Source organism: Gigantopelta aegis, chromosome 9, assembly GCF_016097555.1.
Source record: "Gigantopelta aegis isolate Gae_Host chromosome 9, Gae_host_genome, whole genome shotgun sequence".
Taxonomy (NCBI): domain Eukaryota; kingdom Metazoa; phylum Mollusca; class Gastropoda; order Neomphalida; family Peltospiridae; genus Gigantopelta; species Gigantopelta aegis.
Window position 1 is genome coordinate 47,700,285 of NC_054707.1, and position 16,822 is coordinate 47,717,106.

General features: G+C 38.4%; 1 protein-coding gene across 1 annotated transcript in view; it reads left to right on the forward strand.

The window, feature by feature from the left end:
- Positions 1 to 14,643, forward strand: part of LOC121381607 (polycystic kidney disease protein 1-like 1) — a 246,383-nt gene extending 231,740 nt beyond the window's left edge. Inside the window, exons 60-67 of the mRNA XM_041510943.1 lie at positions 72 to 212; positions 1,461 to 1,595; positions 2,888 to 3,109; positions 5,308 to 5,469; positions 6,631 to 6,801; positions 7,891 to 8,045; positions 8,918 to 9,120; positions 11,505 to 14,643. Coding sequence (XP_041366877.1) covers positions 72 to 212; positions 1,461 to 1,595; positions 2,888 to 3,109; positions 5,308 to 5,469; positions 6,631 to 6,801; positions 7,891 to 8,045; positions 8,918 to 9,120; positions 11,505 to 12,286 — 1,971 coding nt within the window. The 3' untranslated portion in view covers positions 12,287 to 14,643. The remainder of the gene's footprint in view (positions 1 to 71; positions 213 to 1,460; positions 1,596 to 2,887; positions 3,110 to 5,307; positions 5,470 to 6,630; positions 6,802 to 7,890; positions 8,046 to 8,917; positions 9,121 to 11,504) is intronic.
- The last annotated feature ends 2,179 nt before the right edge of the window (positions 14,644 to 16,822 follow it).

The window sequence follows — 16,822 nt, forward strand, 5'->3', positions numbered from 1 at the left end:
AGCTGAGTTCAACGATATATTTTGTAGTTATTGTATCAGGGTTTGTTATAGTGTAGTTTCTTTGTTTTCAGATTGTGATGTGTTTTATCTCGTTGGTTTTCATCGGCTGCTACGTGTACAGATTTGTTCTGGTCGCTGATATTGTAGAGAACCTGCGAGACAGCTTCTATGAAGAGTTCATCAACATTTCATTCCTCACACTGTGGGATGAGGTAATCTATCAGAGGGTTAGGCTTTACGCTGGACCCCAAATATTGTCAGGAGTTTGGCAAATTTGGTCAAATTATCTGTAGCCAAATTCAAGTCATAGTGTATGGGTTAGAACAAGAGAAAACCCCATTGGGCCACTAATGGTTATCAGTATATGACGTATTAAACGCATCAGGTAAATGCTCTACCACACTAATGGCAATCAGTATATGACGTATTAAACGCATCAGGTAAATGCTCTACCACACTAATGGCAATCAGTATATGACGTATTAAACGCATCAGGTAAATGCTCTACCACACTAATGGCAATCAGTATATGACGTATTAAACGCATCAGGTAAATGCTCTACCACACTAATGGCAATCAGTATATGACGTATTAAACGCATCAGGTAAATGCTCTACCACACTAATGGCAATCAGTATATGACGTATTAAACGCATCAGGTAAATGCTCTACCACACTAATGGCTATCAGTATATGACGTATTAAACGCATCAGGTAAATGCTCTACCACACTAATGGCTATCAGTATATGACGTATTAAACGCATCAGGTAAATGCTCTACCACACTAATGGCAATCAGTATATGAGGTATTAAACACATCAGGTAAATGCTCTACCACACTAATGGCAATCAGTATATGACTTATTAAACACATCAGGTAAATGCTCTACCACACTAATGGTAATCAGTATATGAGGTATTAAACACATCAGGTAAATGCTCTACCATTGAGCTAATAAACACAATTCTCACCATACAATAAAACAATATTTTATTGAACATATGTTTGATACCAAATCTCACATGTATTCTTCTGCATCAACTGAACAGAGTTTGAAAACCATTAGAACGGGCTTTTAAAAACATGTTCCAATGCGAGTGATATATATGACATTTCTCAGGCTCATATGTAAATGATTGTCATAACTTGCTGTTATATTGATAATTTCATATTGATAATTTCAAATGTGGATAATTCATTCTCAAATGTATTACTGGTGGAGTGAGAAATAATATGACATTTTTCTTGTAATTCCTTTACAGTATTTAGGATTACACTTTAATTATTAAAGTTACACAAACTATGTTGCTACCTATAACAATTAACTAAATAATTCTATTAAAAAAAAAAATTAAAAGACAAAATGAAAAGAATTACTTTGGGTTTTTTGTATAACGAAATGAGCCAGACATGTTTGTAAAAGTGTGCTAACATGGTTATTTACGTTGGGTTTCAGATTCTCCGTGGGTTCGTGGGCGTGTTGTTGTTCATGGCGATGGTCAGCTCGCTGTGTCTGCTTCGCTTCATCAAACTGTTTGCCAGGTTCGGCAAGGTGTACAAGAGATCCAGAAGAGAGCTACTCATGTTTTCGGTATGCACCAGTTTCACTGTGTTAATCTTTGCACCAGTTTCACTGGCCTAATCTTTGCACCAGTTTCACTGGCCTAATCTTCGCAATGTTCATGGATGGAAAAACTTTTTTTCAGAATTCCAGATTTTAATGCCAATCAAAAATTGTCCCCGTCTCTGTTCTTTACAAATTTAGTGCTGAAGTTTGGGCAGTCATTAAAGCCTTAGAAGAAATCAAAGATTCGATTGCATCCAAATTTATTATTTTTACCGACTCACTTTTGTGTCTCCAAGCTTTACACAATACGAAGCTGGATCATCCCTTAATTGGGATGGTGATACGAAAGTGTGTCTTTTTATCCATTGCTAATAAAGTTATTGCATTTTGTTGGGAGTCAAGCCATGTTGGTATCAGGGGTAATGAAAAGGCAGATTCAGCTGCCAAGTCTGCTTTGAATTGCCTCATGCCAGGGTTGGTGTGCCTTATACCGATTTTAAACATAATATCAACGAATTTATCTTTTCGACTTGGCAACATGATTGAGACGGTGCAATTACGAACAAGCTTCATTCTATCAAGCCAGTCTTGGGAGAGTGGCAGTCCTCCTATAGACAGTGCAGGAAGGATGAAATAGTCTTGTGTTGTGCTCGCATCGGTCATACTTATTTAACCCATTCATTTATCTTGAAGAAGGATCCTCCACCTCAGTGTAACCACTGTCAGTGTACTCTGACAGTGCGCCACATTTTGGTGGAGTGTCAGTATTTGAAAGAAACTCGAAAAGATATATTTGGCTAACATAATGTGATGGAATCATTTCGATTATATCCACTTTACACTGTGTTTTTATTTAAATCTTGGAATTTTTATATTGATGTGGTTCATCAATTAATGTTTTGCTTTTACCATAGTTTGACACCCAATACCCGATGTATTTTTCATGCTGGGGTGTCGTTAAACATTCATTCATTCGTTCTGATCTTTACAAAACAAACCCAATACTTTTCATGACCATGTAAATAATTTTCATCCACGGTTATTTTTATCCCTGGATGTTTGTCTTTACAATCAAAATATGCATTGTCAAAAACCAATTGTTCATTCTTTTAAAAAAAATATATATCTGTCTTCTCTAACATAGTCATAATTGAAAAAAAACAAAAACAAAATTCATATCTTGGATTGTATGAAAAGTAAAACAATTTTACTTGTTAAAACATTTTAACAAGATTATTTCATGGTTTGTTTGGATTATGTTGTTTGGGTTTTCTGGGTTTGGCTTTATAATACATGCATTTAATTTGTTATTTCAGGGTCTGTTTGTGGTGATCTTGTTTGCGTTTTCTGGCTTTGGCTTTACGATGTACGGGACGGTGTGTAACAGCTTCAGGAACCTGTGGGTCAGTCTGTTCTCGCTGTCGGCACTGATGACGCGCGTCTACAGCTACGAGGAGCTGGCCGACCAGCAGCTGGTGTGGCCTCAGATCTTCCTGCTCAGCTACACCGTCTTCGGCGTCGGATTGCTCACCACTTACGTGAGTACATCGGCTTTCTCTCTTTCGTTCTCAACTTAATGTTCGTGCTTATATGTAATTAGTTTTTTTTCGTTCCAGCCAGTGCACCACAAATGGCCAAAAGCCGTTGTATGTGCTTTTCTGTCTGTGTGAAAGTGCATATAAAAGATTCCATGCAGCATGTAGTGGGTTTCCACTGATGACTACGTGTCAGAATTAACCAAATGATTGACATCCAATAGCCGATGATTAATTAATCAGTGTACTCTAGTGATGTCATTAAACAAAACCCCTAAAAAAAAATCCAATTAAGATTCAAGCACATTTTCCTGGGCACACACTTGAGCTATCTAGGCTGTCAGTTCCGGACAGTGAGTTAAAGTGGTTAAGTAAGAGAGAAGAGGGTGTAGTGGTCATACACTTATACATTGATTCGTTAAAACATGCTGAAAATGGGAGCCAGTATCGGGCTGCAATCCCAGTACCTACTAGCTTTATTGGACTTCGCACCAGTATATGAGTACATGGTCTTTTGTGTTGGACTTCTCAGTAGTTACGTGAGTACATGGTTTCAGTGTTGGACTTCTCACCAGTTATGTGAGTACATGGTCTTTTGTGTTGGACTTCTCAGTAGTTGCGTGAGTACATGGTTTCAGTGTTGGACTTCTCACCAGTTACGTGAGTACATGGTCTTTTGTGTTGGACTTCTCAGTAGTTACGTGAGTACATGGTTTCGGTGTTGGACTTCTCACCAGTTATGTGAGTACATGGTTTCAGTGTTGGACTTCTCACCAGTTACGTGAGTACATGGTTTCAGTGTTGAACTTCTCACCAGTTATGTGAGTACATGGTTTCAGTGTTGGACTTCTCACCAGTTATGTGAGTACATGGTTTCAGTGTTGGACTTCTCACCAGTTACGTGAGTACATGGTTTCAGTGTTGGACTTCTCACCAGTTACGTGAGTACATGGTTTCAGTGTTGGAATTCTCACCAGTTACGTGATAACATGGTTTCAGTGTTGGACTTCTCACCAGTTACGTGAGTACATGGTTTCAGTGTTGGACTTCTCACCAGTTACGCGAGTACATGGTTTCAGTGTTAGACTTCTCATTAGCTACGTGAGTTCATGGTTTCAGTGTTGGACTTCTCACTAAATACATGAGTACATGTGTACCAAAGCATTGTCAATTAGACTCTTTCAACCCATGTATATTGTCATTTTATATACTTAAAAAAATATTTTAGTAAAAATATCTGCTGCTATGTAGTTAGATTGATTTGTATTTTTCATTGTTATAGTTCTTGCAAATGTCATGCCATATTGAAAACAATTAATAATCAAAAGATAATATGTCTAGATCATTACTTGTACATGTATATTGTATAGGTTGCAGAAAATAGTCTCAGAAACCTATCAGTGTGATAAATATTTTAATATGTAGGAACACAGTGACATCTTGGGTGACATACTTAGGAGCGCTGTTAAACATATGGATTACTATCTGCATGTGTCTTTTTTTTCTTCTTCTTCTTCATACTACTTTTTACAGTTATACACAATCTTATTTACGGCGATCAACAAAAGTTATTTTCGTAAAATGTATTCTGTTGCAAAAGTGGATGAGATAAAAGTTATTGCCTGATGCACAATCAATCGAGGATCAATCCCTGTCAGTGGCCCCATAGGGCTGTTGCTTGTTTCAGCCAATCCTTCACAAAGGCAGTGGTATGTACTATCCTGTCTGAGGGAAGGTGCACATAAATATCACTTGTTGCTAATCAAAAAGAGTAGCCCATGGCATGGCAGCAGTAGGCTTCCTCTCTCATCAGTATGGTCTTTAACCTTATTTCTGATGCCATATAACTAAATACAAATGCCTGGAGTTTAGTAACTTTATTTTGTTCAACGACACAACCAGAACACACTGATTTTTTAATCGTCAGCTATTGGATGTCATACATTTGGTAATTCTAACATATAATCTTAAAGACGAAACCTGTTACATTTTTCCATTAGTAGCAAGGTTTTTTATATGCACCATCGCACAGACAGGATAGCACATACCATAGCCGTTAATATACCAGTCATGGTGCACTGGCTGGAACGAGAAATACGGGCATCGATCCTTCAAGCGAGCACTTTACAACTGGACAACATCCTGCTCCTGCTCCTTAAAAAAAAGGTTAAATAAAACACTTCTTTTTCTTTTTTTGCCAGATGGTTGCTGTTTTGACCCGACGATTAAAAACCCACAAACAGGGAGATATTTTAGTAATGCGTGGTTGCCAGATGGTCCGGTTTCTGTGGAAAGAGTTCCTTCATTGGTCAGGCATCCAGCAGCAAGAATTTCCACAAGAACCAGAAAATGTTTTGCCAGCTGTGAGTTCGAACTTAATCTGAAACAAAAGGGTTTTTTGTGTGGGGTTTTCAACTACCAAGAGAAACAAACTTACTTCTAGTATAATGTTACAGACATGAATGTTGTGGTGTTGTTGTTCTTTTTATATATATATATATATCGTAATTCTACCTTTTTTGTTATTTAAAAAACCCTAAACTCACTGTTACAGTAGACCTACAAGGCATCATATTCTAAGCTTCTGCAAGTGCTGTTCCCCATCCTGGTGCACGGGTGGCAACATCCTCGTGGAGTTTCTCTGTATGGTGAAGATAGCAGATAACCATCAGTGTCAATTGGATGTTTTAAAATAAATTCTGTTAGAAATTTAACACAATATATTTGTTTAAATCATGCAAATATGAACTGAAAAAGTGATGTGCACTCTGTATGACTCCCCACCTCCACCCATCCCACGGTTCCTATGGCCATGGTGTATATCCATTTCCAATGAGCATGCTTTTTATTCCTCACCAGACAGCATAATTTGTATGTCTTAACATCTTGTAATTTCTTATGTCCTTATAAAGTGTGTATGTGTGGATTCAGTGGAATGTCAGTCTCAGTATACACAGTTTTCAGTGTGCATATTTTATTCCTTTTTTTTTTCTTTGGTGGTTCTTACCCCAAAATACATTGGTAATTGTAATTGTAGGAAAATGTGGTGTTCTTTGTAATATATAATACCAGCCTTATGATGGCACATTTGTTAAAGTGTTGGGTCTAAAGTTGGTACTTGCTATGTTGTATCTGAAGCAGGGGTGGGGGGAAATAAAATTATCAAACGGTCCACAACCGGTCTCACTACTGGGGGGGGGGGGGGGGAGGAAGAAAGGAATACATTTTTTAAATATAAAATCATTTAAAAGGCAATATTTGCCAAATGGTGTTTTTAAAAATCAGTGGCATTTGTATATTTTTATCTTGAATCATGAACGAAAACGATAAACATCAAAACATAAAACAAAACAATGTTTGATCACACTTGTTTAGCGACAATTGGTGATCAGTTGAAAATTCAGTAGCAGCTAGTATTTAATGTTTTAGAATTGTGTAGTGATCTCAGAAATTTGCAAACTGTTCCCTGCAGATAAAACAAATGATGGAAATGGTTGTCACATTTTGTCCATGATCTGTTGTAGGAGTTCACGATGGCGGAGATAGAGTACCAGGTGGACGAGCTGCTCTTCAGGATGAACGCTCTGTCTGGGACGAGTGGGCTGCCCGAGAAACCCCACGGTTACCTCACCGACTCCGACACCACGCACGGCGACCACGGTGGCGATGATGGAATATCTAGCGGGGGGTCCGAGGTAAGCCAGTTAAAGTCACGAGGGTATAATTCACCAAACTGTCACAACCACTGTCAGTGCAGTGCAAAAGGACATGCCAAGATGATGTGATGTTGCATAAGAGAACCTAAGAAAGATTTATTAATTAGGCCCCAGATTACCAGGGCTCCTGCTTGTAAAAGTTTTAAAATCCAGACTCTAGACTTGGGGAAAAATCACCAGACTGCATGCTATTTGTATGGGCGTGACTTTCATAAAGCATTGATCGTAGACTTTAAAGTTCTGTGAGCACATGGTCAGACTCATTCTTATAGATCTTGACTTTACAGCTATGTTAATTGCATGTACTTTGACTACAGATGCTAGCAATTAAGATAGACTAAACAATTACAAGTGTGTACCATATCATATAATTTACTTATTTTATTTAAAGTGCACATTTTAGTAAAAATATTGGTCTTTGACTGGAATGATTTGCTAAAGATATGTGCTATACAGGTATGTGTTAGGGATATAAAATGTTTCTAATAGGTGCATTTTTAATTCAAATATATTTTTGGGAATAGAAGGTGTTTCATTGGTAGAGTTCTTGATTGAGATGTGATGAATCCTTTCTGTGGCAAATTGCATGTAAGAGTCATTAAACATAAGATTAGATGACGACAGCTTTTTCGCTCTAAAGACCCAGTGTTCACGTACCATGTGTGGGATGTTCAGTAGCTGTAGTTTACTTTGTGCTGGGGTGAGGTGCCATTAAACAAATGATCCTGGGGTGGGTTTTTTTAACTGACTGAAGGAGCGAGATGTAGCTCACTGGTAAAACACTTGCTTGCTGTATGGTCGGTTTGGGGTCGATCCCCGTCGGTTGGCCCATTGGGCTTTTTCTAGTTCCAACCAGTGCACCACGACTGGTATATCAAAGGCCATGGTATGTGCATTCCTGTAGCAGGTTTCCTCTGATGACTACGAGTCAAAATTACCAAGTGTTTGACATCCAGTAGCCGATGATTAATTAATCAATGTGCTCCAGTGGTGTCGTTAAACAAAATAAACTTTAAACTTTAACTGACTGAAGTAATAGTAATTTTCCTTGTTCCTCTGTGTGTACAGGACAATGGTGCCATGGTGGATCCCGACCGTCTGGAACAGAGAGTTCACAAGATTGAGGACAAGCTGTGTGCCAATGAACCGTACCTGGCTCAGCTCCTCAAGCTCGACAGTATTGGGGCAGATGTTCTTGCACAGGAGAAGGAAAAACAGCTACGGTATGTATCACATGAGTTTAGTGTTGTCTTCATAAATGCATTTTTCTTCCACCCACTCCCCCAAGTTGTAAAACTACAGGAATATGAATTCCGTTTGTTGCCAATTTACAGTATATGAATCTCTCTGCAAAACTCTTGATTAGATTAGGGTAGGTTAATAGTTCAGGTTGTTGAACAGATTTTGGATTAATCTGTGAAATTGTGTATGGCCATCAATGTTGTAACTTCATGTGTACTGACATGCGAACCTGGGACTACCAGTTTTAAAGGGACATACCCTAGTTTTTAAACGCTAAGACATATTTTTGTACTATTAGAGCCGTTTTTGATAATTGAAATCATACTTTGCTTAGATTTTATTGTTTAGATTATCCATTTCCGTACATTCGAAGTGTTTTTGGTCATCCTGGTGTTCTTAATATCACAAAATGCATTTCTCATATTTTTAAAAACCCAAGTGCATCTGAGAAGTAACAGTTATGGAGTCGCGTTTTAGTCAATTTTTAGAAGGTAATTCACCATTTCAAAGTCACAACAGACTCATGTTTCACTCAATTGTAACTTTATCCAAATGTGTTACAGGTTTGTAGATTAACTAAAATTTGTGTTAATTTTCACGGGTTGAAACTAGGGTCTGTCACTTTAAAACTGACAGCTAAAACATTATGCTGCCAAGGCCAGTTGTTCAAACTTCTATTCCGTGGACCTTGAAGCATACATACACTTTAGTTACCATGTCAGATGATACTAGAGCTTTGTATCAAAGAAATGTAGTTTAAAAATATCAATCTATTATTCTTGTCCCACCAAATTATGTCCTTATATTTAGAAATCCTAAGACTATTATACTCAATGTGTCTTCTCAATTTCAGGTCCCACTTGGAGCTGGAGTTATTTCGACAGCTGCAGATGCATCGACAGGAGTCGTCTGGCCAGACTAAGCCGGGTCAGAATTGTGCTGTGAAGATGGCCGTCAGCAGTAACGAGTGCTCCCCGTCGTCTGGGTCCAGCAGCAGTCGACAGAACAGACACCTCGACTTCAGGCTGCCCGCTACTGGCAATGAACCAGGATCAGGTAAGCTAATACTATTATCGGTATTGTGAAAGATTTGAACCCACTTCCCAACTGTTGATTTATTTTATATTTTGTTGTGGCATAGGGGTTTGATTTGGGTTTTTTTTGTTTTTTTGTATTGTTTTTTTTTTCTTTCATAAAATTAAAACAGTGGAAAAAAATGTCACCATTTACAGGGATGTGAGAGCTATGCGGAAATGCACTTTTTAATTTTGTCTAAAAAACCAAACAAATTATGTTCAGTACTGTTGACCACACAAGGTTCATTTGCATGTTTTCTCAGTTTTAATGATGTGTGCCTTATATTATATATGATAAGTTATAACCAGTTTAGATTTGTTAGCATTGAATGTAGTTTTTGGCAGTTCCAGGGGTTGCAAACAATTTTTCTTCAGCAGCCCCTGCACCCCGGCCGCAGTAAGCTTTCTTGTTCCAGCCCCTCTCACATCCCTGCATTTGAAACTGAATATGGATAAATTTGCGAAATTGTTTTTAATTAAAATATCAATGAGATTCATTGATTGAGAAAGCTCAAGGAATTTTACTGGATTCTGTTACATCGGTAAATGTTGAACGTGAAAATAATTTTTGACCCACTATGTAACAAAGAGAGAAAACAAATATTATATAACTGAAAATAAGGAGAAACATTTTGAAGTGGATAGTATTTAAAAATGATTTTTCTTTTAGCACAGTGCACAATAAGAAAAAAGTTAATTAATTAAAATGCTTTACTTATATATACTGAAGGCCAAAAGAAACTTTATCATAGTTTTAAATCACTCTGGTGTAAAAACAACAAAAGATAGTCGCACGAGGTAAAATATATTGACTAGATCAATATGTCAACATTAACATAACTAAAAATGAGTGTTATTCAGCATCTGATAATGACGTCACATTTTCCCAAAGCGAGGTGGTGTACACAAATCGAGCTTTCAACTTCATGGACGACATGCAAAGCATACAGACAATCACTCAAGTCCAATAACAAGTCACATTAATAGCATGTGTGACCACCCCTTGCCCCAATACAAGCAATAATTCTCCGACGCATAGAAAAAATCAGCCGTTTGATGAGGTCACGTGGGACGCGTTGCCATTCTTCTTGAAGGGCCTGGATCAGTTCCTGTTGGTTGGCTGGAGGGTGTGGTCGTTGTCGAACACGGCGATCCAAAACATCCCAGAGGTGTTCTATTGGGGACATGTCTGGGGAGCGTGCAGGCCGCGGCAATACGTTTACGTTGTTGGCTCTAAGGAAGTTTTGTACGATTCTGGCTGTATGAGGTCTGGTGTTGTCTTGCTGAAAAATGACACGACGTGGCTGCCGTTGGAGAAATGGTATTGCTACTGGACGAAGAATGTCATCCCTGTAACGTTGAGCTGTCAAGTTTCCGTGAACGATGACCAATGGTGTCCTTTCCTGTGCACAGATACCTCCCCACACCATGACACTCCCTCCACCATATGGCACGACCTCCTGAACGCAAGAAGCCGCCACCCGTTCTCCCCTACAGCGGTACACACGCTGTCTTCCATCAACTCTGAACAAACAGAACCGGCTTTCATCAGTGAAAAGAACCCGCAGCCAATCACGTCGCTGCCAACATCGTACAGTCCTAGCCCATGTCAATCTCAAATGACGATGTTGTGGTGTCAGTAAGTGTCCTCTATATGGTCTGTAAGCCCTTATTCCATGAGTCCTGAGTCGCCTGGCCACTGTCTGTCTACTAACCCTGTGACCTAAGGCATTCATTGCTGATGACGTCACTGTCAGGAAGCGATTTCGTAGATGCAAGGTACGCAAGTACCGGTCATCGCGGGGCGAAGTCACCCTGGGTCTGACTGTTCTTGGCCTGTCTGATGTCTGTTCTGTTTGCCTGTAGCGTTGCATCAAGTTTGTAACAATAACACGGGAACAACCGAAGGTTCTGGCGATGTGGGCATGAGTGGCTCCCATCTGTATCATACCCAGGGCTCTCTCGCGTTGTTCTGGTGTCAGTCGTGGCATTCCTATGGTGTTTTTTTTATCTGTGTGGATGTCTGACATGCCGTCTAAACCGTTTTTATACCCTTATTGCATGTGCATTGCTGTTGTTCATAGTGAACAAATTTTTCACTTTACTGGGTGTTCCACCCAAAATGTGCAGTGAGCGGGTATAATTTTCTGCATACATTATTGTTGTGTTTGGGCTATATGTTTTGGATTGAGTTACTTTTTAAAAACAATTAATTTTTTCTTAAATTCCAAATTGAAAATGATAGTTTCTTTTGGCCTTCAGTATATAACCCATTGTTTCTGGTGCAAGTAATTGTATTAGTAATTTATTAATTTGAAATTACATATCACATGGATTATATGTAAGGTTTATTTTATTTTTCAGTATCTTCACCAAAACGAAAGTCTTCACAGGATGAACATTCCTCTGAATATTTCCCAGCCTTGACCTTAGAACACCAACTGATGATGGCTAATACAGAATTTGTTTTTCCTGACATTTGTTTGGATTCTGTAAAAAGTGATAAAAAGAAAGCAACTCCACAAGAAGGCAGGACCATTAGTGGTGAGAGGGCATACCCACCTTTGCCTCCTAAACCTACAGGACATAATATTAAGATCTTTGGAAAAGTTCCTAATCCGGTGCAACCAAAACCGTCATCTTCCTCTGAAAATGCCAGTGGACAGAGTTCAGAAAACGAGAAGATGCAAGCAAAAGCGGACTCAAGTTCATCATCTGATCACAAATCTGCAGCAAAGTCTTACAACAAAGCAGAAATTCCCCACAAACCAACAAAATCGATCCATGGCGGGTTGCGGGAGATCCCAGCCATAGATGTTGCGAAGGCGCTGAGTGGAGTGAGCCCGAGACTGAAGCCGTTCAAGCTGTCTGGGGACCGTGTGCTGCACAAGGCTGAGTTTGGAGCAAGCCTCACCGCAGAGTCTAGCTCGGGCTCGGAGCAGGACGCTGTGCATGGTGGGAGGCGGCCACCAGGCAAACGTAACTTGCGCAAGACTCGGTCCCGGGGGAAAGGGAAAGGGCCTGGGGGTCTGTCTCCCGCTCTGATGCTGGAGGACCTGACTCTGGAGGATCCGTGTGATACCGACAGTGAGCTGCTGGCTGAGACCACCATTGAGGAGGTGAGTACCCCAGAGCAGGAGATGTGAAGTCTAAAGTATTGAGGACTCAAACGGCCGACTTGTTGGCCCATGGGAACTGTTATCTGTTGATCACTCTGACTGCTGTCTTTCCTTGCCCATGGGAATGATCTGTTGATGATTCCGACTGCTGACTTTCATGCCCATGTGAAATACAAAACATGTATTTGTTGATGATTTAAACCACTGACTTGTTTGCCCATGTGAATTAGTTGTTGATGATTTAAACCACTGACTTGTTTGCCCATGTGAATTAGTTGTTGATTCAAACCACTGACATGGTTAACCATGTGAATTATTTGTTGATGATTCAAATTTCTTTGTTGATCATCGAAATCAGTCTTCCTTACTGTTGTGAATTGTACTGGTAATTAAAACCACAAACTTGTTTACAGATGTAAATTATTATTTGGTTCATTTTGATTGTGTTTTTGGGTTTTTTATCTAATTAAATGTGTATGAAAGTGATGATTCAGAGAATGTGAACATTTATTTAAACATCCATAATAAATATAGCTGACCTAATTAATTTAATGATTTAAAAAAAAAACTAATTTTAAAATCTATAAGTATATATGGAGTGGTATAGCAAAACAATTGCAATTGTACCTTTAGGAATGGGTATTTAAAAGTAATGCATTTTGAGTATGTAAACAAAGTAATAAAAGAATATGCTAGCTGTTGTGTGTATGGATATTTGTGTATCATGTTTAAAAAATATATTTATAGACTGTGAAAGCCATCTAAAAGCAAGTAAATGGTCCAGTTATAGAGCTATTTTGGGTACCGAGGTTTTTAATTCCTTCCTATGTAATTCTGTTCTGTACTGATCTTAAAAACTGATTAAACTGTCAAAAACAACACTAATCAAATGTCGATAAAATGGTTCATTTCCACACTGATTTTTGCAGTGTATTCTGATGTTTTCAAAACTGCCAACTGAACTTGTATTAATTGTTATTTCATAATTTGTCAACATAAGCTACCTGTCACAATGATTGCATGTAACTCGGACAGCTAACTTGAACATGCACACATTGCATTAGCTGTCAGCATGTCTAACACCATGCATGTGGAGCCATTACATCTAGTGGCACCATTAGGATTGATATCATTCTGATGGTCCACTTTTCGGGAATACAATTTACATTAAATAAACTCATTGGAATGTGACCATTCCTCTGATGTTCAGTTTTTAGTTTTAGTTTTTAATATTAAAATATGGACAAATCACAGGACCATGAAAAGTATCTGATTTTGAGATGTCCGGTTTACTGGAGATCTATAGTCCGTCCCACATGGAATGCCTTTTTTCATGCTATGGAATTTACTACAAGATATTTATGTCTGAGCTGCTTGATTTGTAAATTGCACACAAAAATAGTGTATTTATCATTTCAAAAACACTTGATTTTCATCTTACGTCAAACAAAACTGAAATTATTTACAAAAAACATGTTTATAGAATGATGGGACGGACTGTTGTTTTGAGGGGTTTCACTGTATTATGTAAAACAGAGCTTAATGTTTACAGCTTAATGTTTACATTAACAATTAAAATATGCTCAAGGTATTACAGTTTATAAATATGTTTTTTCTAATGTCAATATATGCATGTACTGTAACTACATGTATTTTGGTAACAAAATGTTATGTACAGCCTATAGTGTGGTATAATCTCTTCTGTTTTTTTGAGCCAGAATATTGTTGTGGCCAAAAATGTGACAATGGAATAGTCACTTGTGGATTTTGGTGTTTGTGTTATACTGCAACTATTAATGATGGAATACTGGAATATTTATTTTATTACTCTGGAAAATCACAAATTTCGGAACAGCGTATATTTCAACCCCTGGTTGGATAATAACTTTTTGGCCTGCTTAAAGATATCCATTAAAAAATGAAGGTACAAGTCTATCAAAACTGATACTCAGCTATCAGTCCTGGTACTGGGTTTTTAGTACTTACAATGTTACATTGAAAAATGGATGCTCAGAAATACAAAATAAATAAATTTTTGCTTGTAGTATAAGAGAAAAATTATTTTCAAACTCAATCATATTCGATTTTAAACAATTCGATCATTATTCAGTTAATGTGGTGGACTGATTCTGTCATTGTTGCTATATTTTTTATATACATGTGGTACAGTTAATGTGTCTTTCAACTTATTTACAGTATTATGGATAATTGTTTAGCTGCATATTAGCTTGTGATGGTGCTAACAACTAGAAATTAATTTTCACTTGTTTTTATATATTGTATACATTACATGTGTATATTTTTTACATATCTTAATAGATTAATATTGACTTGCAATATTTTTTGTTGCATTAATTTTTATGACATTAAAATTGTAAAATATTTATTGTTGACTTATTTGGTTCATTATCAACTACAGTGCATTAACATAAACTCAGTCGCTTATGCAATAAATTGTGCAGAGGGAGGAGTTCTAATCTGTGGTGAATGATGATTTTAAGGGGGATCCAGTCATATTACCCTGCTAAATATATTGGAAGAAAAGAAAATTTGCTTGGAGCAGCAGGGTGGTGTGGGAGTCGACCCTCAAACCGTCCCCCTGCACATGCATCTGAAACTATGTTAGAGTTAAATCTCTGTAGCTGTGGTGAATGATGATTTTAAGGGGGATCCAGTCATATTACCCCGCTAAATATATTGGAAGAAAAGAAAATTTGCTTGGAGCAGCAGGGTGGTGTGGGAGTCAACCCTCAAACTGTCCCCCTGCACATGCATCTGAAACTATGTTAGAGTTAAATCTCTGTAGCTGTGGTGAATGATGATTTTAAGGGGGATCCAGTCATATTACCCCGCTAAATATATTGGAAGAAAAGAAAATTTGCTTGGAGCAGCAGGGTGGTGTGGGAGTCAACCCTCAAACCGTCCCCCTGCACATGCATCTGAAACTATGTTAGAGTTAAATCTCTGTAGCTGTGGTGAATGATGATTTTAAGGGGGATCCAGTCATATTACCCCGCTAAATATATTGGAAGAAAAAAAAATTTGCTTGGAGCAGCAGGTTGGTGTGGGAGTCGACCCTCAAACCGTCCCCCTGCACGTGCATCTGAAACTATGTTGGAGTTAAATCTCTGTAGCACCGGTTTGATAGATACTAAGTATAATTGAATTTTGTAGCATGTGAAGGAGCGAAGCACTCGTATGATGTCTTCAAGATGACACAAGCAATGGCATGAGCATCATCCTGCGTACCTGCACAGATGGTTACATGTCTGTATGTTCGCATTGGTGTAGAAAATAACATAGGGCAAAAGCGGAGCTTTTCCCATTGCACAGTCTCTCTCTGTCTCTCTCTCTTTCCCGCCCTCCCCCTCTCTCTCTCGCTCTCGCTCTCGCTCTCGCTCTCGCTCTCGCTCTCGCTCTCCCTCCCTATCCCTTTTGTTTGGGGTGCAAACAATGGCTATCTCAGTGTTTGTACCCACAACGTGTTTGAACCTTAAATGGATGCAAGATAGTGAAACAAGATGATTGATTCACTGCACAGCTAAATTAAATCTGGGTTTTATCCCCAGCCGTTTTTTTCATTTCGTCAACACGGACGTCCGGCGGTGTGTTAGGGAGGGATAGCGATTGCGGTTGTTCGCCAGACTGGTTTTATGTACTTAATGTTGGATGGATTTAATATGATAGACGATGGTACCAGTTATATCGGCCACGATCGCTTTCCCTTTCTTTTTTTGTTGGGGGGGGGGGGGGGGGGGCTAGGTTCGACCCTACGATCCAAGCATCTCGGGTGAGCACTCTGGCAACTGATCTCAAGTCTGCCCTTTATACGTATTCAATGAGTGACTAAGTATTAAAGGGACATTCCTGAGTTTACTGCATTGTAAATTTTTTCCGACTAATAAAATATTTCTACGATTAAAGTTACATAACAGTGTCTGTATATTCAATGTGTTTCTGGTCGTCTAAATATTTGTAAGAAACCCAAACTGGATTTTGTTTTCAAATAATTTCGTACGTAAGAAAAAATATATTTTAGGAAATAAAATGAAATTTAACCTAGTACAAATATTAAAACGATCAAAAACACGTTTAATATACAGCCACTAATATTTTATGCAGAAAAATATATTTGATATGTAATTACAATCGTTAAAAAGTCTCTGTTTGTCGATAACATCTTTAAAATTGCAGCAAACTCAGGAATACTGCGACATTGTTAGGGGAAATAGTGAAATATGAAAAGAAACCATAACATAACTCGAGAAAAAACACTAAACATTAATTAATATAACTGATGTCAATAACAAGTGTTTCCTCAATCGGAGCAGACACAAGACACGTTAACAGGAATGCTGATGAACTCTATCAAATGTCGTAGATTTGAAGGTATTCTGTGGTCATTGCACGCACTAGAAGCACATGTCCTCATCACCAGCACGCTATACTCCACGGGCTTGCATGCATAGTGACCCTCGATGCACACCGAAGACAGGCACTCGACGTACGGAATGTGAGACGGAAAGAAACTGTTCCCGAGAGTCATCCACTTCTGTTCGTACG